Source organism: Xenia sp. Carnegie-2017, unplaced genomic scaffold, assembly GCF_021976095.1.
Source record: "Xenia sp. Carnegie-2017 unplaced genomic scaffold, XeniaSp_v1 HiC_scaffold_23, whole genome shotgun sequence".
Lineage (NCBI taxonomy): Eukaryota > Metazoa > Cnidaria > Anthozoa > Malacalcyonacea > Xeniidae > Xenia > Xenia sp. Carnegie-2017.
Window position 1 is genome coordinate 8213899 of NW_025813486.1, and position 24325 is coordinate 8238223.

Below are 24325 nucleotides of genomic sequence, written 5' to 3' on the forward strand. Positions count from 1 at the left end.
TAGGCCATGGCTGTTGTGTTGTATTGATTGCTTTAGCTTTGCTATACTTCCCTTTAACACGATGAAAACAGCTAAAATTCACACTTACCAGAATAAATATTGTCAGAGCACGTTTCAATGAAGACGACATGAAACTAAAATAATTGATTTTAACGACCACGAGGTAGAAAAGGTCTGACGTCTGAATCTATTCTATCCAATAACACATATCCCAGAAGTCAGCATTAATATTTAACACGTCAATTACCAGTGTGATCAGGGAAAAGACCCTTATATTTCTTAATATAAGTTTTAGTATTACCTTATATTTCCTTGAAATATGCAGTAAGATTTTAATTTATTATATTTTATACAAAAACCACTCTATATCACGGTCAAAAACGAAGTTAAGTGAAACTTCATTAATGTAAACCCAAGTCCATTGCTGTAGAAACAGATTATTGGGGACAATGGACGTTCCGTATAGGCCGATGTCATTAGCACTGACGGGTATAAAGAATTTGATATTGTCAAACTTTGATAATTCTTGTAAAACCCGTAGTTAAGTCTTGATCTTAGCTTATATCTGCTCGTTGGCGGTCTTATAACTATATCTAACCGCATTGATATATAAGTCAATTTCTGCTCCAATTTCTGCGTGCATAACATTTAATAACACTGTATGGAATTCATTCTTATATATTATCTTAATTACATCTGAATTACCCACTTCACCGCCTAATTAAACAATTCAATGACCTTGTTAGCCGTAAAGATTGACAAAACAATAAACTGCCTCTATCTCAATCTTCATCGGAGTGAGCACCTACAGTGGCACTAAGGTCAAACTCGATGCATTCTACAGCTGTTTTGCGAGTTCGTTCGCTGGTCAAAATAAAACTAGCTTGCGAATGTGAGATGAGTTTGTGAGCTTTTGCTTGCATTTTTTCCTGGGCTGCTCCAGTTTTCTTTCTCTGGGAAATTTTGTAAAAGGGTTGATATTTACAGAAAGTATGGCGTTCAGGGAGAACCGTTATAAAAGATTCTTCTGAGGTTAAAACAGCGTAGACGAGATTAATATGAATTCATTGTTCGTATACCGGAGTATTTAAATTTATTACTCCTTAAAAAATAACGTTTTGGCTGCGTTTACACTATACCGGATTAGCTCATCACGACATCTTCATTTGCTTTAAAAGGGATAACTGTTCGGAGTAAAAGCTTATTAAGCGGATAGATTTAGTCTATTTGATCGTGTTTCTGACGCTGAACAATTTTACTGCCTTTTAATATAAAGAATATTCAACCTGCTGCGATAGCAATCCGGTATATTGTAAACGGGGCCTTAATGAAGACGTGTCAAAAAAAAGCATGGAAAAATGTCGTCGTTTTATATTCGCGTATTGCGTAATGATGGGTATTACCATTATATGCCAAGTAAGGACCAAATTCATTTCCTTATCACAATTCTGCATCCATGTTCTCGATCATATGTTATCAACTTGGGCTAAGTCAGATTAGCACTAGCCTCCCACCCTCCCTCCAGCAATTAAAGTCTTTTTTCAAACTGAAATAGTTCTCTTTCATTTAAAAACATTGTAAAGCTTTTATATTGGCAAAATCATCTATTATATTGCTGTCTCTCTCAAGCCATGAATTCCATGCTTCTTTCTTGCAACAAGAATCTTTTGCTCTTTAACAAACAAAACAAAATTTTGCTGGTTTTACTTTCCTTTCATAAATAAGAATGTATTATACATTTTATATTTTACGCATATCTCTAATTGCTCTCAATAAGCCGATAAAATGTCGAGTTTTTAAATTGACGGGTCATAGACAATAGCGCACCAGCCTTCGACTTTATATTGTTTTGCCAAGATTGTGTAATAAGGACGTCTCTCTATATCAACACCTTCCACAAAGCAACATCCGAAAAAACCAACGGAAAACAGTTTATCTCCGGTCGGAGAAAATGTCACATGGCTAATAGAGTCACAATGCATATCGAAATCTTGAAAGCTACCTTTATCATAATCAATTACTTTCACTAGTCGATCTAAAACAAAAAGAAAATTACAGACAGCAAAAATACCTAATTAAGTGATTGTAAACTAAAGCATTGGGCGTCATTAATTCTCGAGGAAATAAAAGAAGCGCTGAAAAGAAATAAAAAACTTTTAACGAGAATTTCACCTAGTGCTTTTTTTATTCATATTTCCGACGTAGCTACGTCAATTTGGGACGTTTTTTTAGACTTAAACTAATTTATACCTTTGGTTCCAACAGCAATTAAATGACCCTTAGGCGATATTTCCAAGCAAGAAGCCCATGGTGTCAACAAAATAGTTCGAAAAACCTGACAATGAACACATTTCCATCAATGATGGACATTTTGTCTGCTCCAAGCACAGACCTCTTACAAATACTGACCTTTCTCTGGGACAAGCTGTAGAATTGTATCAGTTTTCTCAGACCATAACCACTGTACACAATAACATCGGGCTCTGTTGGCGAGAATCTTGCCAAACTTGGCGGTAGATGCAAATACGCAGACTTCAAAGGGAGAAAACATGCTTATTTCAAACTTATTAAAACAGTTTTCCATAATAATTTATTTATCTTTCATTATCTTGAGCAACTACAATCAAGACAGGAAACAAACTACAATTTCTCACCGCATCGTCTTTTTTCAAAGCAATTCCTTCAGGTGTTATATTTGGAGCGGGAAAAGTTAACCAATCAACAAGCTCACAGAAATCCTTCGACCAATCGGCCTTCCATACGCTAACCCTACGATCAGCGCTCGCAATAAGCCACAATCTGGGCGAATTGAATGATGGATGATCGTTCTAAATACCGAATGTGTAACAAGGTTTTGATTATTAAAAAGCTCTTAATGTGACTGAGCGCGAGGTCTTTACAGAGAAACAATGGACCGAAGTTTTTTTGTACAGACCGCTCCCGTAGGGCGAGGTTGTACAAAAAAGACAGAGGTCTGATATTTCTCAGTAAAGACCGAGAAAGCGAGGTTATTAAATAGATTATTAGATGGCATTATTTGACCTGAAACGAAGCTTGCTTTCTTTCTCGTCGTTGCTGTTTTTACGGGTTAATTTTCACTTTTCTAGCTTTCGTCCATAAAAAATAAACTCGTTCCATAATTGTATCGTCTAGATAGTTTTCCAAGTGTTTTTCTTTCGAATTAAATTCGTAAATGGTTTTTGTTTCGTTTTTTCCGCGTTTTGCTGTTTGCTTTAAGATGTTTGTTTACATTTGACAGTAAAATTACGCGTTTTGGACCGTGGTCGATTACGGGAAAATAATGGACCGGCAAAAATGTTTATGATCCAATCAAAGCGCATCATTTAGCCGGAAGTGACGCTTGCCATATAATAATCATCATCAATAACCAGTAAGATGTTAAGTTTGGTAAATATTGCGAAAGTGCTTCAAAAACATTTTGAAATAGGTTAAGATGTTTTATTCATAAAACAACATAAATAAACGTTTCCACTGATTGGCCCATAGCTGAGTTTTTATTAGTTTGCGTGAACTGATCTGAGCTCAATTAATTAATCAATCAAAGAGACTTTGCATATCAATCATGAATACATGTTAAAGCAAAAATAAAAACAATTCTCTGAAACTTTCGCATTATTGCTATTTTAGATAAGAAATAAAAGATTTTTTTGTGTTGGCACAGGCTTATGCAAACCTTGGAGAGGCTCATGACAACTCTAAAAACAGTTGCACTAATCTGCTTTCAAGTTCTCCCAAAGAACTCTTCCGTTTGCATAAGCCCTTACAAACACAGTGAAAATCTTTTATTTCTTACTCATTTCTATTTTTCGCAAAGTGTTTTTCATTGTACCTTATGTGAAGCAATGTCCATATCAGTGATTGGTGCTCCCTTATGATCTTGGATTAAACGGACAGTGAGGCCAGTAGCAGGACTACTTATGGCTACCACACCATCTGTACTATCACTCATAAAAACACGACATATACAACAAATTCATTTCTAAGGTACGTCCAAATTGTCAATGCTCAGTTTGACCATTAGAGTTGAACTACAATTCGACTCGATGATTTTCATTCGACCGAATGCCTTATACACGGAGAATGTACTAAACGCGTTAAATGATCTGAGAAATGACAACAACATAGTCATCCTGAAACCGGATAAAGGCAACGGAGTTGTTATTCTGAATAAAAACGACTACCCCAATAAGTGATGGAAATTCTAGCGGACACATCGAAATTCGAACTTCTAAATGATGATGCCATCAAAATTACACTGAAACGCGAGAATCAAGTAAAGACGTTGCTGAGAAAACTAAAGGCAGAAAAATGCATAAATGAAAAAACATACAACGAACTTTATCCCACTGGTACACGTATCGGCATACTATATGGACTCCCTAAAATTCATAAATCCTCCATCCCTCTAAGACCAGTCTTATCTAGTATTGACCACTACTCCTACAAGCTAGCCAAATTCTTTATTCCTTTCCTTACACCAATCTCCGCCAGCTCCCATGTTATCAAGGACTCTTTCTCTTTTGTCCAAGATCTTTTACAAAGTGACATTAACGCCAATAACGTTATGATGGCGAGCTTTAATGTTAAATCATTGTTCACCAACATCCCAGTTGATGAAACAATCGCCATAATAACTAATCACATCTTCTCCAATAACACGTTCTTTCAAGGCCTTGACCGTTCACAATTCACTCAACTTCTCTCCCTCTCCGTCAAAAACTGTCATTTCTTCTTTAACGGCCAAGTTTTTCAACAGATTGATGGTGTGGCTATGGGCAGCCCCCTAGGCCCAGTATTTGCGAACATATTTATGGCCTTCAATACGAATTCATGGATTCACAACTGTTCCTCCACCTTCAAACCCCTTCTTTACCAACGTTACGTTGATGATTTCTTTCTACTCTTCCGATCATTGGATCACATACCTCTTTTCCTTACCTATCTCAACCACCAACATCTTAACATCTCTTTTACATCTGACCTGGAAAAAGACAACACGCTCCCCTTTCTTGACGTAAAAATAACACGCTCAAACGGCAAGTTTTCCACCTCCGTGTATCGTAAACCCACTTTCACTGGTCTCTTCACCAATTTCCATAGTTTCATTCCCATTCAATACAAACGCTCCTTGATCTCCTCTTTACTTCACACAATTTTCAACCTCTGTCCAGCTATGAACACTTTCATACCGAACTAGAAGTTGTTAGAAAATTGTTCACCTTAAACAACTTCCCTTCATACATATTTAACAATCATGTTCACCGCTTCCTCAACATTACATTTGAACCCAAAGATCTTATTCACACTGCTATTAAGAAAATCATGGACTTCTGTCTCCCTTTCACTGGCCTACACTGTCTTCAGATTCGCACTCAAATCACTCGACTCTGCAATGCTGCCTTTCCTCATATCAACGTTCGCTTTGTTTTTCTTTCTTTCAGGCGTCTCTCCTCATTCTTTCCTTTTAAAGATAGGGTTCCCAAGCTCCTGAGATCAGGTGTTGTATACTCATTTAAGTGTCGATGCTGCTCTGCATTGTATGTGGGCCAAACCACGCGTCACTTACACACCAGAATATCAGAACACTTGGGAATCTCTCCTTAACAGGAAGCCTTCCTTATGTCCACCACCTTCTGCAGTTCTTTCTCATATAAGAAATACATCTCACTCTGCCGATTTTAATGATTTCTCAATTCTCTCTTCCTCCTCCGACAATTACGACCTTATGATTCATGAAAGCCTTCTTATATCCAAACTTAAACCCTCTCTTAACACCCAAGGCAACTCGATCCCCCTTCACCTTCTTTAATACACCGCCATTCTCACTTAATTCCGTCATCTAAACTTCCTACTCCCCCTCACATGTAATTTAACACCCTTTAATATATGCTTGTATTTAAAACCTCGTGTATATAAATTAACTCAAATAATCTGAAGATGTCTTATTTAAGTTAAAGACGAAACGTTATTAATAAATCCTTCTCTATTTTATTATTGTGATGGCTTTTTAAAAGTCTTATGTTGGGCTATTATGTTCATATTAAAAAATTACCTAAAATCTACGGAATATTGAAAGTTATCTTTGTCTACTAGACTCACGTTCTAAAAGTCTTATAATGAAGCATTCCTTTCGAACTAATGTTAGAGAGAGCAAATCCCTTTTCTTCCTTTAAAACAAGAATTGCAGCTCAAAATGATTGATAAAGAAAATTAAACATTAGTAAAGGAATATTACATTTCTGTTAATGAATTAAACTTATATACACTATGTCTAGTCATAAAAGAGTATCTTTCATTTGTATTTTAGTGCTTTTGTTTAACAAAATTATTTAATTTTTAATATATAAATATTTGTCACTTCATGGCAAGCGTGACTTCCGGCTAAATGGTACGATTTGATAAGCTTAGAAACATTTTTGGAGATCCATTATACTCCTGTAATAGACCTCGGTCCAAAACGCAGAATTTTACACTCAAATGTGAAGAAACTTTGTAATGAAAACAGCAAAACGCAAACCAAACGCAAATAAAAAACTATTTACGAATGTGACTCGAAGAAAAAACACTTAAAAAACTGTTTAACTAAATATCCAGACGATACAATTTGAAACGATTTATTTTTTATGGACAAAAACATGAAAATTGAAAGCCAACCGGTAAAAATACAGCAAAGACGAGAAAAAAAGCAAGCTTCGTTTCAAGTTAAATAATGCCATATAATAAAGCTTTTAATAACCTCACTTTCTCGGACTTTACTGAGAAATATCAGACCTGATACAAAAGACCTCGGTCCGATATTTCTCTGTAAAGACCTCGCATTCGGATATTAAGCGCTTAATAATTTAGTTATTAAGTGTTTACGTATTTAAGTGTTTTATAAATTACTTTTGTGTACTTTATCATTTTGAAAATTTCTACTTCATATGCCCCTGGTGGAAATTAACGTAATTTGATGAGGTAGCTAAACGTCTTTGAATAAATATTTCATTTATCTATCCAAATTTGCATAATTTAAACAAAAGAAGTCCAGTTTTCGAATACACTCACGTGTTATGAATTAGCCAACATAGATTCAAATGCACATGTTTACAAGTTATAACCAATAGAAGTCCAGGTTTTAAGCATCACTGTTGTGATAGAACGCCCAACGGGCGATAGTTATTAAATGACATTCTCAAGTACAGTAAGAATAAATATACTTCAACTCTTTTTTTAAACAAAAAGGTATGTTGAGTTTTTCAATATTATTATAAGAGATAAGTGCTTTGATTGTGAGTAAACACAATGTTTGTAAATCGTAGACAACAGGTAACTTCCAGAAAAAAACGCGAGGATGAACACTTGTAACTGAAGCAACTTGACACAAATTACCAAAGAACGAGGTCAGACACTCAGATTTCGGACACTGTCGATCAGGATCATCAACGCAATCCAACGTATAACAAATTTGACCAGAACGCGAGCCAATAATGAACGTCTTAACAATGTAATCAATCGGACAAGCTATGGTAACAGCAATAAGTTTTCCGTCAGGAGAATAATTGATATCATTAAGCAAATCAAAGTAATTGTGATGTTTTGGGTGAACAGCTAACCTTTTCGATAGGCAAATTGGAAATTTTCAGAATTGTCAGAAAGATTTAAAACGCGCCACACACAAAAGCCCGTAACGATCACATATTGCAAATTCCCACGGCCAAATGCAGGATTGTAGCAGCATTTTCTAACTGCTGAATAATAATCGTAAACACGAACACGTTGTAGTAGTTTTAAACTGTCAGCGTCAAAATAGAACAGTTCACCATCAGTGCTTCCTGCCAAAAGACGGCTGGCATCAGGAGATAGAGCCAAACAACTAAAGCCATCAGCACGATACTCCGCCCGCAAATGTAAAAATCTTCAACATCACTTTCATTCCCACTTTCACGTCTTTCTTTTAACACTTGCTCGTCACGCTCATTAAACTCAAGATGCGTATTAAGTATAGGACAACCTAACTGAATGCAATCAACTCCACTATATTCAACATTAAGATCAATCAATTGGTCGAGTCCGTCTTTATAGAATCTTCTACGTTCCACAAACCGTCCGGTAGTTTATACACACGACACCAAAAGCGGTACAAGTAATGGGGAAATTCAGGATCCAAACAAATAGTTACTGCAATTCTCCTTCCATCTGGGAAGAATATAAGTTGAGAAATGCGAGCATCAACACAGTTTATGCAATATAACGGTTTAGGTAACTTGCCGACCTCATTATCTGGGATGGCAAAATAATCAAAACAAAATTGATAATATTATATCTGTGACGATGATTGAGTGCTGCACTTGCAGCTATTAAAGAACCGTCCCAAGAGACGGCCCATTTTGTATCAGGGTTAAAACCTAACACTTTTTTTCGAGCTCTTTTCAAATTTTATATCAATGAATTTCTTGACATCAGATTTGAAATCTTCACTTATAAGTCCTAGTGTATCGCTCTTGTAGCTGTACAAGAAACTTTTCATTGATGGTAAATAACACAAACAACGTATCGCCATATTTGTTTCAATGTTGACAACATGCGATGGTGGAATACCGTCTAGTTTCTAAATAAAAAGGAATGTTTTAATCGTAATGTGAAAAGCTCACCAGAAGATCAATACTTGAAATATTTTATTATTTATACCTCGCTCATACATATCTCATATTCAGGAAAGCTGGGAGATGACGAACGTTCAGATTCATCATCAGATGAATTGGAAGACATCGCGCAACTCTTTTCAAAACCTAAAAAATCGATTCTATTTCAAAATCGCTACCATTCTCCTCTCGAAAGCATGATTTTGCGAAAGAGTTTGGACACAGGAAGTAAAATTGCCTTGTGTCCGCCATTTTTGTTTTAATAATAAGCAAATATCTGGCAAATATAGAGAATTGAATGGTGAAAAGACAAATTTTCCGTTTTGTTTTCTTATTCATGAATAGACAGCGATATGGTTTACTTTAAAATCGGCAAATCTTCAAGCTACGTTCTTAGATACCTGGCGCTCGACGTTTTACCCTCAACTATTTAACTGAAGCTTAGTTTCCAGAGTTTTGGAGATAAAACAAGTCAATAAGCGGAAACTTTTAGTGCAAAATATTCCCCCGTTCAACGCTACGCAAGTCACCCATTCCACATTAAAATAAAAGCATTTGAAATGGTGAATAGTTTAAAATCCAATTGGTAAAATAATCTTTAGAAATTTGTCAACGAACAAGCGTCATTTTTAAGTTATCTCGAAAATAAAACAAGGCTGTTGTGTTGTATTGATTGTTTTAGCTTTGCTATACTTCCCTTTAACACGATGAAAACAGCTAAAATTCACACTTACCAGAATAAATATTGTCAGAGCACGTTTCAATGAAGACGATATGAAACTAAATGATTTTAACGACCACGAGGTAGAAAAGGTCTGACGTCTGAATCTATTCTTTCCACTGACATGTATCCCAGAAGTCAGCATTAATATTTAAAATTCAATTACCAGTGTGATTATGGAAAATACCCATATACTTCATGATATAAGTTTTAGTATTCCCTTATATATCCTTGAAATATGCAGTAAGATTTTAGTTTATTATATTTTATACAAAACCACTCTATATCACGGTCAAAACGAAGTTAAGTGAAACTTCATTAATGTAAACCCAAGTCCATTGCTGTAGAAACGGATTATTGGGGACAATGGACGTTCCGTATAGGCCGATGTCATTAGCACTTAAGGGTATAAAAATTTGATATTGGCAAACTTTGATAATTCTTGTAAAATCCGTAGTTAAGTCTTGATCTTAGCTTATATCTGCTCGTTGACGGTCTTATAACTATATCTAACAGCATTGATATTTGTGCTTCTAGTCAATTTCTGGTCCATTCATGTTCTGTGCGTTGCGTGCATTCATTCTTATCAATTAATATATTATCTGAATTACACACCTCACCCCATTCACTTTCTACGCCTAATTAAACAATTCAATGACCTTGTCAGCAGTAAAGATTGACAAAACAATAAACTGAATCTATCTCAACTTCATCTGAGCAGTGGCACTAAGGTCAAACTCAATGCATTCTACAGCTGTTTTGCGAGTTCGTTCCCTGGTCAAAATAAAATTAGCTTGCGAATGTGAGATGAGTTTGTGAGCTTTTGCTTGCATTTTTTCTCCGGCTGCTCCAGTTTTCTTCCTCTGGGAAATTTTGTAAAAGGGTTGATATTTACAGAAAGTATGGCGTTCAGGAGAACCGTTATAAAAGGTTCTTCTGAGGTTAAAACAGCGTAGACGAGGTTAATATGAATTCATTGTTCGTATACCGGAGTATTTAAACTTATTACTCCTAAAAAAATAACGTTTTGGCTGCGTTCACACTATACCGGATTTGCTCATCACGACGTCTTCATTTGCTTTAAAAGGGATAACTGTTCGGAGTAAAAGCTTATTAAGCGGATAGATTTAGTCTATTTGATCGTGTTTCTGACGCTGAACAATTTTACTGCCTTTTAATATAAAGAATATTCAACCTGCTGCGATAGCAATCCGGTATATTGTAAACGGGGCCTTAATGAAGACGTGTTAAAAAGCATGGAAAAATGTCGTCGTTTTATATTCGCGTATTGCGTAATGATGGGTATTACCATTATATGCCAAGTAAGGACCAAATTCATTTCCTTATCACAATTCTGCGTCCATGTTCTCGATCATAAATCTTGTTATCAACTTGGGCTAAGTCAGATTAGCACTAGCCTCCCACCCTCCGCCAGCAATTAAAGTATTTTTCAAGGGCTGCACTGAAATAGTTCTCTTTCATTTAAAAACATTGTTTGTATGGAAGCTTTTTATTGGCAAAAATCATCTATTATATTGCTGTCTCTCTCAAGCCATGAATTCCATGCTTCTTTCTTGCAACAAGAATCTTTTGCTCTTTAACAAACAAAACAAAATTTTGCTGGTTTTACTTTCCTTTCATAAATAAGAATGTATTATACATTTTATATTTTACGCATATCTCTCTATTGCTCTCAATAAGCCGATAAAATGTCGAGTTTTTAAATTGACGGGTCATAGACTATAGCGCACCAGCCTTCGACTTTATATTGTTTTGCCAAGATTGTGTAATAAGGACGTCTCTCTATATCAACACCTTCCACAAAGCAACATCCGAAAAACCAACGGAAAACAGTTTATCTCCGGTCGGAGAAAATGTCACATGGCTAATAGAGTCACAATGCATATCGAAATCTTGAAAGCTACCTTTATCATAATCAATTACTTTCACTAGTCGATCTAAAACAAAAGAAAATTACAGACAGCAAAAATACCTAATTAAGTGATTGTAAACTAAAGCATTGGGTGTCATTAATTCTCGAGGAAATAAAAGAAGCGCTGAAAAGAAATAAAAACTTTTAATGAGAATTTCACCTAGTGCTTTTTGATTCATATTTCCGACGTAGCTACGTCGATTTGGGACGTTTTTAGACTTAAACTATGTGGGATACGTAACCCTAAATTGTGATCTTAATTTTCTTCTCAGAAAACCATCGATAATCCAGTTTTACTAATGGAAGAAAACTAGATGAGAAAAATTGACATAAGTTGGAGTAGATAAAAAACTTTAACGATTTCAAACTATTATCTTTCAAGATATAGAAAGGATTTTCAAATCATTCAGTGTTGTTTTGCAGAACGTTGTAAAAAACTTCTTAATTTATACCTTTGGTTCCAACAGCAATTAAATGACCCTTAGGCGATATTTCCAAGCAAGAAGCCCATTGTGTCAACAAAATAGTTCGAAAAACCTGACAATGAACACATTTCCATCAATGATGGACATTTTGTCTGCTCCAAGCACAGACCTCTTACAAATACTGACCTTTCTCTGGGACAAGCTGTAGAATTGTATCAGTTTTCTCAGACCATAACCACTGTACACAATAACATCGGGCTCTGTTGGCGAGAATCTTGCCAAACTTGGCGGTAGATGCAAATACGCAGACTTCAAAGGAGAAAACATGCTTATTTCAAACTTATTAAAACAGTTTTCCATAATAATTTATTTATCTTTCATTATCTTGAGCAACTACAATCAAAACAAGAAACAAACTACAAGTTCTCACCGCATCGTCTTTTTTCAAAGCAATTCCTTCAGGTGTTATATTTGGAGCGGGAAAAGTTAACCAATCAACAAGCTCGCAGAAATCCTTCGACCAATCTGCCTTCCATACGCTAACCCTACGATCAGCGCTCGCAATAAGCCACAATCTGGGAGAATTGAATGATGGATGATCGTTCTAAAAACAAGGTTTTGATTATTAAAAAGCCCTTAATGACCAAGTGCTAGGTCTTTACAGAGAAATAATGGACCGAAGTTTTTTTGTACAGACCGATCCCGTAGGGCGAGGTTGTAGAAAAAAGACAGAGGTCTGATATTTCTCAGTAAAGACCGAGAAAGCGAGGTTATTAAATAGATTATTAGATGGCATTATTTGACCTGAAACGAAGCTTGCCTTCTCGTCCTTGCGGTTTTTACGAGTTGATTTTCACTTTTCTAGTTTTCGTCCATAAAAGTAAACTCGTTTCATAATTGTATCGTCTAGATAGTTTTCCAAGTGTTTTTCCTTCGAATTACATTCGTAAATGGTTTTTGTTTCGTTTATTTCGCGTTTTGCTGTTTGCTTTAAGAAGTTTGTTTACATTTGACAGTAAAATTACGCGTTTTGGACCGCGGTCGATTACGGGAAAATAATGGACACGCAAAAATGTTTCTGAGCCAATCAAAGCGCATCATTTAGCCGGAAGTGACACTTGCCATATAATAATCATCATCAATAACCAGTAAGATTTTAAGTTTGGTAAATATTGCGAAAGTGCTTAAAAAATATTTTGAAGTAGTTAAGACTTTTTATTCATAAAACAACATAAATAAACGTTTGCACTGATTGGTCTATAGCTGAGTTTGTATTAGTTTTTGTGAACTGATCTGAGCTCAATTAATTAATCAATCAAAGAGAATTTGCATATCAATCATGACTACATGTTAAAGGAAAAATAAAAACAATTCTCTGAAACTTTCGCATTATTGCTATTTAAGATAAGAAATAAAAGATTTTTTTGTGTTGGCACAGGCTTATGCAAACCTTGGAGAGGCTCATGAGAACTCTCAAACAGGTGCACTGATCTGCTCTCAAGTTCTCCCAAAGGACTCTTCCGTTTGCATAAGCCCGTACAAACACAGTGAAAATCTTTTATTTCTTACTCTGTTCTATTTGTGGCAGAGTATTTTTCATTGTACCTTATGTGAAGCAATGTCCATATCAGTGATTGGTGCTCCCTTATGATCTTGGATCAAGCGGACAGTGAGGCCAGTAGCAGGACTACTTAAGGCTACCACAACATCTGTACTACCACTCATAAAAACACGACCTATATAACAAATTCATTTCCAAGGTACGTCAAAATTGTCAATGTTCAGTTTGACCACTAGAGTTGAACTACAATTAGACTCGATGATTTTCATAACCAAATAATCAAATAATCTACCATCCTAAGTTATACTTAACAAACCCAAGTTATAAAAACAACACAAGTCAACATCCACAAACCCATCTTATCCTCAAACATTCCAATATTCTTGACCACACCAAGTCATCCTCAGCCATAACATTTTATACTTAAAAATCCCAAGTTATTCATAAGCTCCAAAGTTATCCTTAACAAGAGGACAACAGGGGGAAGATGAAGAACCAACTATAAGGTAGATACCACACATACCACTGTATACTAAACCACTTATAACACTGTGCTCTACAGGTAGATATCGCATACATCACAGTATACTATAGTTAGATACTACAAATATCACTGTATATTATAGGTGGATACCACATATACCACTGTATACTATACCACTTATATCACTGTATACTATATATAGATATCACATATACAGGTGGATACCACATATACCATTGTATACTATAGTTAGATATCACATATATAGGTAGATACCACATATAGTACTGTATACTATAGGTAGATACAACATATAGAGATGAGTTACGTTTTGGTCCCGTGTAAGTGAAAGCTTTTATTTATAACATATACAAGCGCGCAAAAGATCTCTTTATCTGTGACATATGAAGATCCTGAGCAGGTGTAAAAAGAACCCTTTATCTGTGACATATGAAGAGCTTGAGGAGGTTTAAAGAGATATCTTTATCTGTGACACATGAAGAACCTGAGAAGGTTCAAAGAAATCTCTTTATCTGTGACATATGAAGATCCTGAGTTGGTTTAAAGAGATCTCTTTATCTGTGATGTATAAAGAGCCTGAGCAAGCTCAAAGAGATAACTTTATCTGTGACATATGAAGAGCCTGAGTTGGTTTAGAGAGATCTCTTTATCTGTTATGTATAAAGAGCCTGAGCAGGTTTAAAGAGATCTTATTATTGGGACATATGAAGATCCTGAGTAGGTTCAAAGAGATCTCTTTATCTGTGACATATGAAAAACGTGAGCAGGTTTAGAGAGATCTCTTTATCTTTGACGTATAAAGTGCCTGTGCAAGTTCAAATAGATCTTTTTATCTGTGACATATAAAGAGCCTGAGCAGGTTCAAAGAGATCTTTTATTTGTGACATATGAAGAACCTGAGCATGTTCTAAGAGGTCTCTCTATCTGTGACATATGAAGAGACTTAGCAGGTTCAAAGAGACGCTCAAAATGATAGTTTTGTGGTGAACACAACTCTGTAAATTATATTATTTTAAAGCCTTGAGATCATAGCAAAATATCATGATTTAGCTAAGCGTTTATGGATAGTTGCATTTTAAGACGTCCATTTTAGTTTGCATCTTTTAAGCCGTAATATTGTTTCTAACTTACCAATAACAATAATAATAACAATGATAATATGTTCAACCTATATAACTCAAAAGCAGTAACTAGTAGTTTTGTGTGTCCTTGTGATAGATAAAATCGATAGACGTGAAACTTTAACTACAAAAAACTAGGTCCACTCTTTCTCAGTAATGACCTTGTCAATGAAGCTTTATTATGGGTCATTTGCACGAAAAGCAAATCTGTTTAAAAATTTTTCCTGACTATTTAAAAATCTCTTGAAAGAGAAAAATATAAGATTTGTAATGAGCCATCACTGAAATAAAATATTGCTTCTAAGATTACAAAATTCCTGTGTCGTAAAGAAAATTTAAACAACTTTTTACAGGTTTGAAAATTTACTATCCAATGGATTATGCTATACGGGCTTCGTACAACCGGCCCCCGTTTTAAAGTTGTGTTAACTCTCACCTTATTAATTAATGGTGGAAGCTTGCCTTGAATTCTCAACTATGCTTAAGACCTTACACTAACATAAAAATATCACAATTTATTTTGTAAAGCAGAGCGTTTTAAGAGCTCGTATTTCCCGACAATAGTTTTATATAAATAGTATATTTAAATTTGAATGACGACGAGAAACATGCTTCAATTCACCTGATCGACAACTTGAAATTGCAGCGTTTGTTCGAGGTCATCAGAAGTCCAGACTCTCAAGCTACCATCATCGGAGCAAGTCACAAAGAATTTGTCATCAGGACCGCTGGCCACCAGTGAAATTATCTAAAACAATCACGTGGTTGAAGATGGTTTAAAATCCAATATTTTCACTGGGGATTAACACAGTAAGTTACCTTCTCTGTATGACTGCTGACAAGACGAATAGACGTCCTCTCTGTCCAGTTAATGTACCATAACGTACCTCCAACTGTACCAACAATACCCTAAAGTACACACCACACACCTGGAGGCAAGCAATTCACAGGGAAAACATATTTTAGAAAATATCGAAAACCTATTTTTAAAAAGGAAAACAGATTTCTTTTTTCTTCCCTTTTATTCACCATTCTTTAATCTTCTCACTGACGAAGTCTTAAAATTTCCAAGAATGTGTCGAATGAAGCAGAAATCACTCCGGCGTCCAAATATATTTCGTCTTCGATAACCAATCAATTTTGATTCAATCTGAAAAAATATGGATTAGCTTTCGCAAAAAATGAAATCTAGAACGCGCTTTCTCGTGAGATCAAAAACTTCATCAACCCCACTAACGCAAAATTATCACAACACCATTGAACTATTTTGGCAATCCTAAGTTGAAGACTTTCCCCTTAGTGTCTGGGTGATAATCATCATGAAAAAAAATAATAACTGAAAAGAAACATACACATCATTCTCTCCGGGCAATCTCATCTCTCCAACGCCTACAACAGACCAAAGACGAAGATGACCCGATGAGCTTCCGGTAATCAGCGAACCACGATGACACACAATTACATCTAAGAAGAAAGCAAATAACGACTGTAGAACTTAAATTCAAAATGAATTTCATAAAATTTATATCAGCATGGCAAACTGAGTTGAAACCATAAATAATATGACAAAGAAAACAGATAATATAAATACATTTTCTTACCGATTTCAGAATCGTCACAAAGCCAGTGCATAAAACACTTGTTTTGTCTTTTATCCCAAGCGGATATAATTCCTAGAAAATCAAAAAAAGTAGAAAAAAGAAGAAAAATTTCAAACACATAGAACGAGAAAGAGATACGTAAAGTCAACAAATATTTTCAATCATTAAAAACATGATCGCTTATTTCATGGAATATTAATGAAATGTGAGTAGAATTAGGCGTGAGTTTTGACAAGGACTGGTGCGAGTTGCCACACAATACGCAATCAAAAAGAAACAAAACCCACTGTGACTTTGTATTAATATTTAAGTCATGCTAAAAGAGCAAGGAAAATCTTTGGTAGCTACAGTCTTTTATAGTCTCCTTAAGAACAAAACATCAAAACCAAAGGATAAGCCATTGATCTTTCAAGCTTGAAAACAAATATATTAGGTCCATAGAAGATGAAGTGGACTGGAAGTTAGCAATAAACCAAACCATTATTGTTTCAAACATACCAGCATTATTGCCTATATATAGCACATTATCACCAGCATAGCGGACACTAGTAAAATGTACCATGGAGTCATTCTGTCGACGAAAAAATAGCAAAATATCACAAAGACAGAGAGATTATAATGAAGCAAGTTTCAGATTAAAAGTGAAGAAAACCTGCTTTGAAGTGTATAACAAATCATCGGGGACTTTCCCTTCGCAAACCTAAAAAACGAAGGGTCGTCCTTCATAAATCTGAATAAAAAATGTGGAAGATCCTAAATCTGGAGATCAAATTATGAAATCATTAAATTATTTTCAAAAATCTGGAATCTTGGAATTTAGTACTAAAATCCTATATCTTAAAACTGGAATGTAGAAAACGCTTATCAAAAATTAGAATCATTCAAACTTTTATAAATTGAAACATCAATTGATAAAATATATATCAATATACGTACCAAGACATACACTATCCACCCTATGTTACCTCATGAGTACTCACATTCATGTTGAAAGATCCACGAGATTCTTCCAGTAACCAAAACAGCACGTGACCATCTTGTCCAACCGACACGAACTCGCTCATCGTATAAGGATCCCATGCGATGTCATGGATTTGAGTTTTAGTATACGACGATGTGAGTACATTGTACTTCTTAGTACCCCATATTACCATGGAACACTCCCTTTAAACTCCGATTGAGATCAGAAAACGATCATCTCTTGAGAAATGAAGGCCAACAATCTCATAGGAGTGATATGTCAGCATCTGAATATAAATATAAATGCTGCGATTTATGTCTCAATATAAAGATTAGAGACCAACTGATCGTTTAAAAGAAATTCACAGGTCGTTTGATTTAGGTAGTCCGAAGAAATCTGAAGATGTGTCTGATTTCGTTAATCTCTACAGATTTACAACATCTTTCATCTAAGACAGTAAAAAATTTGTGTCATAGACACCATAAAACGTTGAAATATCCATCTACCCATTATTAAGGACAGCCCAGGAATTTCGGTCGAGTTATAAAAATTTCAGATCATTGGCAATATTGAAATTTTTTTACAGCGAGTGAACACCTAAATAATTACATAGCATGAACAAGCTTGCGGGCTGGCTACGCCACTGTCTCTACAGCTAAATAATTACATAGCATGAACAAGCTTGCGGGCTGGCTACGCCACTGTCTCTACACCTAAATAATTAGACAGCATGAACAAGCTTGTGGGCTGGCAACGCCGCTGTCTCTACACCTAAATAATTACATAGCATGAAAAAGCTTGCGGGCTGGCTACGCCAGTATCGCTACACCTAAATAATTACATAGCGTGAAGAAGCTTGTGGGCTGGCTACGCCACTGTCTCTACACCTAAAAAATTACATAGCATGAACAAGCTTGCGGGCTGGCTACGCCACTGTCTCTACACCTAAATAATTACATAACATGAACAAGCTTGCGGGCTGGCTACGCCACTGTCTCTACACCTAAATAATTACATAACATGAACAAGCTTGCGGACTGGTTACGCCACTGTCTCTACATCTAAATAATTACATAGCATGAACAAGCTTGCGGGCTGGCTACGCCACTGTCTCTATACCTAAATAATTACAAAGAAATTTAAAACCATTTGCAAGATACTATCCTCTAACGCCTTCATTAACCGCGCATTTTAATCAACATTTTAAAAAGTTATAATTAGTATGGATGTTTGTCATTTTAAATTTATTACTTTGAACTATCAAACTTGTCTTTAGGAAGGCGAAACTTGTAGTTTTTTGGACGAAACCAAGACGCAAAAGAGAGGTGTATTCTTTTTAAAATATCACATTTTTGAGATCATTTCAACTTGCGACCCCTAATTAATTCATTCAGGCACGCTTGAATGCTATGATTATAATCAATAACTATGCCTCTTCCATTAGTTTGATGTACACCACGAAAAGCTTTTTCGTCGGACAACGAAGTATAACGTCAAAACTTTAAGTTACGCAGAGCTTTTGCAGTTGTGCAATCATCGAAAAAAAATCTCAGCCACAGAGTAAAAATAAAAAATTTCCATTTTTTTTTGTCTACAAGACTGAATGTTAGAAGAAAGCCTGTTCAGATGTCATAAATAGAAAGAAAAATATAGGATACATAGGCATTAGTAAAGGAAAAAGAATTTTTCTTTTTTCGTTTTTTTTTATAAGGCTTTGACAATTAGAAATGTTTAAAGCAAGACTTTTTTAAGTTATTGTTGATACACTCTTTATAACCTAATAACATCGTAATAAAGTGAATGTTTAATCTCTGGAGTTTTATGTTTTGACAGTCAACGCTAACACCAACAGTCCTCTGTTCTCCACATACACGGACGATCTACAACTGCAATTATTTATAAACGTCAATACTTTGTTTTATAAACATCAATACTTTGTATTTTTTAAATGTCAAAAAAGTTTTACCATTGGTAATCGATGTTTTATGACGAAACCCGTTGATGAAACAACTATTTAAAATCTACGGAATATTGCAAGTTGTCCTTGTCTATTACACTCACGTTCTAAAAAAGTCTTATAATTAAGCATTCCTTTCGAACTAATGTTAAAGAGAGCAAATCCCTTATCTTCCTTTAAAGCAGAAATTGCAGCTCAAAATGATTGATAAAGAAAATTAAATATTAGAAAAGGAATATTACATTTCTGTCAATGAATTAATCATATATACACTACGCTTTCGTCGACAAACGACGAGTTACAACGTAAAAAATTAATTTATACGCATTACTTAAAGCAGTTGTTCAATCATCGAAATGAAAACTACAACTCAGAGAATAAAGATGACAAGTTTGCAATTTTTTGTCTACAAGACTGTTAAAAGAAAGTCTTTTATGATGCGAGAACTAAGAGAGAAATATTGGAAATGGGGACATTTAGAAAGAAAAATTATTTTTCTTCCCATCTTTTCTTTGATTATGCTATATGACTATTAGAAAGTAGTAAAGCAAGATTTCTTTTTACAATTTTGTTTCAAATAATCTTGATGACATTATAAATACCGCAATTAAGTGAATGACTTGAATTATCATTACACGTTTTGACATTGATAACCAACACCAACAGTCTTTCTTATATCTCCACGAACATGGCGAACGTTTTGACCACTGGAGTTTTATCGTTACATGTTATGACAGTCAACACCAACACCAATAGTCTATCCCTGATCATCATTAACATAAACTATGTAGAAATGCAACTATTTATAAACATCAGAATATGATATTTTACCATTAGTATGACAGAACTTTTATGTTAAATTGACATATGTGGTCGGCACTAAAACATGGTGACTTTACGTACACATTTGCGTCCAGGGGCGGATCTAGGATTTTTCAAACATCAGTCATAAAACGTCGGAGGCACTCCGCGCCGGGGGGGGTCTGAGGCATTCTCCCCTGAGAAATTTTGAATTTCAGAACCTATAAAATGCCATTTTCAGCGTTTTAGAGCAATACAAGATGTATTTTGTGGGCATCGTTTTTCGGTAAAAACAACACATTTTGATTACGTTTTTTTCAAAAAAAAAATGAAGTGAACAATACTTGAATGTTTTGCCAAATATTTAGGCTCATTATCATGCCAAATATATGGCTCATTAGCATGTCTAGGAACGTAAAATTTATTTTACAATTATGCTATTCAAAAACAGATATAGTCTTTAAAAATTTCTACCAAGTTGTCAGGCATAGACCCCCCTAGAGACCCCCATTCAAACCTCTATGTAATAAGTTAAGTTAGAAATTTGGTACTACAAGTGACAGTTCATAAATATAGAAAAGCTCAGACTTCAAACCATGCAAGTTTATTGTAACCCTTTACCCATCTCCACATCAGAGCCAGCAAATTCACTTTTGAGAAAAACTCAAAATTTTTTCTGTCAAAGATTAAGAAAATTATCAAAGTGAAAATTGCAGTTAAGGACAGCTTAATGCCATAAATGTTTATTAGGCATTTCACTAGACTATTATCTTCTGTAAGTATATGCAAGGTGTGCTATATAGCAATCACTAGTAGCATTGTATTTGCAAATACAAACAGAATGTAACCAACATGTCTTTAATTATATAATTACATGAATGTTAAAATTGGTTCATGTGTCATGCTTACTGGTTATGATAAATATCTTTTCATATATCAAAGCTCGTTTAAATGTAAATCTGAAATAATTTAGTTTAGAAATTATACTGATCATCAGAAAAATTACCTAGTGATCATGAAAAATACTTTGCTGTTTTGCCAAATTTCAAGGTTTATCTGCATACATTGGAAGACATTTTTACTTTATAGAAAATGCTATTCATACATCAATAGCCCTTTGGAATTTATGGCAAACAATCTGGTATGAGCCGTAGATTAACACACCTTTACATCTCTACATGAGGTGTTCAGTTAGAAAAGGGACAATATGTGACATGGGACAACATTTCATGTATGTGAAATACTCAGGTTTAATACCATTCCAGTCAAATTGTCAAAATAAAAAGCTTCATGGATCATAAGACTCAAAATCACAGGTTATAGTAAACAGCTTCTCATGTAATCAATGTTAGTTTTCTCAAATCTTAAACAATATGTAGTATAACTGTCTAATGATTGAATGATCAATGATCATAAACTGAAAAGCCCCAAACATTTGTTTATGATGAAGTAAATAATAGTATGGCGCCTTATGGCTACAGATTTTTTGTCCATTGAAATACATTTGCAGGAATGTTGGATTTCGCTGCCATATAACGGTCACGATTCCCAAGCATTAAAGACATCATAGCTAAAAGTCCTTCGGCAACAACAATTTTAGAAGCATCAATCTGCTTACCATACGCCATATTAACATAAATCGCATCACACACTCGCATAAATTGACTTTGATATATTGCATTCATGCATACACTTCACTTGTCCTTTACTTACGATTTTCGATGTAAATTTCTGCTGATAAAACTCAAAACAATGTTGGCTTGCTTTTGAACATCAATGACTGAAATGTCGCTCGCGAGATCGCCTTTGCCAAGCATTTACAATTCATCCATAAATTTTTCACCCTCTTGAAAAATTCCCAGTTTGGAAAGCAGCATTCATGTCAACATATGAATTTGTAAAGATTTCCATAAATTCCATCTGATTGTAGTTTAGTTTCTATCATGCTTCAGAAAATTACTATGAACGATCAAACATTCAATTCAGACAGTGAGCTTGACTATGTTAGTTCAGTTGGCTATCAGTCGAAATCGGTCAAACCAATCACAGTAAGACAAAATTCAAATGAACCAATTGTAAGATAGCAATTGGACTCCTTATAGGTCCGGCCACCCTATTATCGGTCGAGATTATTCCAGACTGTCCACTGATCTGGCCATTGACCAATAAAATAGCGTTCCTGGCGTTCATAGACTCCTTTATAAGTCGAACCAGTCAAGCCACCCCGCTTATCAGTCGGTTATTCCAGGTCAATTAAAATTCAACTGATCTGGTTACCAAGGAGATATTCGTTGCATTAGTCATTAGTTTTCAATAATAAATAAAGCTGGATTTTTATCACGAAGTAAATGCGATAATAAAGTAAGAATAAATAATGAATTTTTAAGTAATATGAATAGGTAATTTTTGAATTTCAAACATCAGTCGCGCGACGGATTTGACATACTCTAGATCCGCCCCTGTTTGCGTCTGAACTACAAATCATTGACGGTAGTTATAAATATAAAGTTTAGGTTAAACAATGGTTAAATAGCGCGTGAATATCAACATTGCTCAAAATATAAAGTCCAAAAATGGCTTCTTTGGTGGAAAGCAATTTTGGCAATGTCACTTGATGTGCTTTGCGAGACGAAATGCTTGAAAAATTGGAAGAATATAAAAGAAATACGCAAAGCAGATATAGATGTTAAGAGAGTTTGGGAAGAAAAATCAAAGCTGAGTAGAATCTTTTGATGATGTTCAGTGACAAAACTCGTGAGCGTGCCCCTTAGTACAAATCTACCTACGCACAAAACCATAAAATTTCCATAAAAAACTATTAAAACAAAAGATATACTTAAAAGGAAAGTTGTCATTTCAAATCTTAGTGATTGAGTCAATTTCAAAAAAAGCCAGAAATAAATTAAACATTAAAATAAGAAATGAAATATAAGATAACTTTTTCAAAAAGATTACTGACCTTGTATCTAATTCTAAAGACGCATGGAAGAGTATAATTAGTTTATTAGGAAGGCAAAACAAGCAAACTAATAAAAGTGGACCGATTCTTAGTAAAAAAAATTTAACTGTATTTAGGCCAAATCATGCCCTAATTTTTCATGAGAACTACTAAAATTTGTTCTCGTCATAGAAATAACTTTATTATAGGATAATTTGTAGTAACTTCAGCATGGAAACTCAAATTCTGATCTACTTTGAAAAATTACATGGTTTTATGATAATTTATACAAAGTTTTGTCGAAAAATTGTCCTGGTTATTTAAATTTGATCGTCAAAGCAATAAAATTTAAAAGGAGAAAAAGTAAAAAAAAATTAAGTGATGCAATTGCATTATATTTGTTTCACAATGGTTGGATTATTTTGCACGATATTAGAGTTCAAACACTTCCGGTACAATCATTTTCAATGACACGTTGTAGCCTCGACGTGACGGAAAAAACATGTCTAAGTTCTCTAACTTGTCTTATGTTATAAATGACTTACCTTGTTCATATTTTGCTGATAGATAGATGAATCCCAATGGAGGTTAACCATTATTGCTTGTTTTGTCCAAAAGCACTCGACCAAATCTGCCTGCTAGCTAAACGTGAACAAGGAAAGCCATTTATTTAGTATTCATGTTCAGATATCATTCAGAGCGTATTATGGGGCTGTTGACATAGGCCCGGTAGCTGGGATTCGGTGAAGCATTAAATGTTTTTGGCAAATGGAACAGATTAAATACTTCACAACAAAAAACTTATCTGAGCAATTTCTCTATAATCTGAATTACCAAATTCACAAAACCCTTAAAATGAACCTTAGTGAAATCAGAAACCTTAATGAACTGTTTCTACTAAAAATAAATATATACATTAATGCTAAACATATACCTGTTTTTTTTTTGAGAAATCATCCAAATCAAGATATATTTCGCTCGGGCATGTTTTCGATAAATATCGATCTAATTTTATGCGTTTATTAAACATCTCCAAAATTCCTTTAGCCTCTAAAGAGGGATTTAAACAACTTTCATTTTTAACAGCATTTCATCAGGACGTAAAGCTGTATTTCGAGAAGACTACCCAGTACATCCCACTGGGCTAAAACCATTG

The 24325-nt window shown here is 34.7% G+C and overlaps 3 protein-coding genes across 4 annotated transcripts in view; all 3 read right to left on the reverse strand.

The window, feature by feature from the left end:
• LOC124449034 overlaps positions 1–24325 on the reverse strand; it is a 127963-nt gene that overhangs the window by 68392 nt on the left and 35246 nt on the right. The window lies entirely within an intron of this gene.
• LOC124449818 (WD repeat-containing protein 90-like) lies at positions 1763–4158 on the reverse strand. 2 transcript variants are annotated; one of them, XM_047000727.1, is made up of 4 exons: positions 3851–4158; positions 2655–2828; positions 2410–2532; positions 1763–2035 (listed from the first exon to the last, which is right to left on the reverse strand). In XM_047000727.1, the coding sequence occupies exons 1-4, from the start codon at positions 3968–3970 to the stop codon at positions 2027–2029; spliced, it is 426 nt and encodes a 141-aa protein (XP_046856683.1). In that variant the 5' UTR covers positions 3971–4158; the 3' UTR covers positions 1763–2026. The 2 variants fall into 2 exon arrangements, 1 of the variants encoding a protein (XP_046856683.1); XR_006949610.1 differs by lacking the exons at positions 2410–2532; positions 2655–2828; positions 3851–4158 and adding an exon at positions 2251–2309.
• LOC124449817 (WD repeat-containing protein 90-like) lies at positions 10982–13413 on the reverse strand. Its single transcript, XM_047000726.1, has 5 exons — positions 13330–13413; positions 12155–12328; positions 11911–12033; positions 11752–11836; positions 10982–11324 (listed from the first exon to the last, which is right to left on the reverse strand). Exons 1-5 carry the CDS (start codon positions 13348–13350, stop codon positions 11170–11172), a joined length of 558 nt encoding a protein of 185 aa, XP_046856682.1. The 5' UTR covers positions 13351–13413; the 3' UTR covers positions 10982–11169.

Excerpts from the sequence above, each read along its gene's own strand:
- LOC124449818 (XM_047000727.1), bottom strand. The coding sequence starts at position 3,970 with ATGAGTGATAGTACAGATGGTGTGGTAGCCATAAGTAGTCCTGCTACT. Across the intron at positions 2,829-3,850 it reads TGGACATTGCTTCACATAAG|AACGATCATCCATCATTCAA; the intron begins GTACAATGAAAA and ends TTCGGTATTTAG. Across the intron at positions 2,533-2,654 it reads CTTTGAAAAAAGACGATGCG|TCTGCGTATTTGCATCTACC; the intron begins GTGAGAAATTGT and ends CTCCCTTTGAAG.
- LOC124449817 (XM_047000726.1), bottom strand. The coding sequence starts at position 13,350 with ATGGACATTGCTTCACATAAG. Across the intron at positions 12,329-13,329 it reads TGGACATTGCTTCACATAAG|AACGATCATCCATCATTCAA; the intron begins GTACAATGAAAA and ends CCTTGTTTTTAG. Across the intron at positions 12,034-12,154 it reads CTTTGAAAAAAGACGATGCG|TCTGCGTATTTGCATCTACC; the intron begins GTGAGAACTTGT and ends TCTCCTTTGAAG.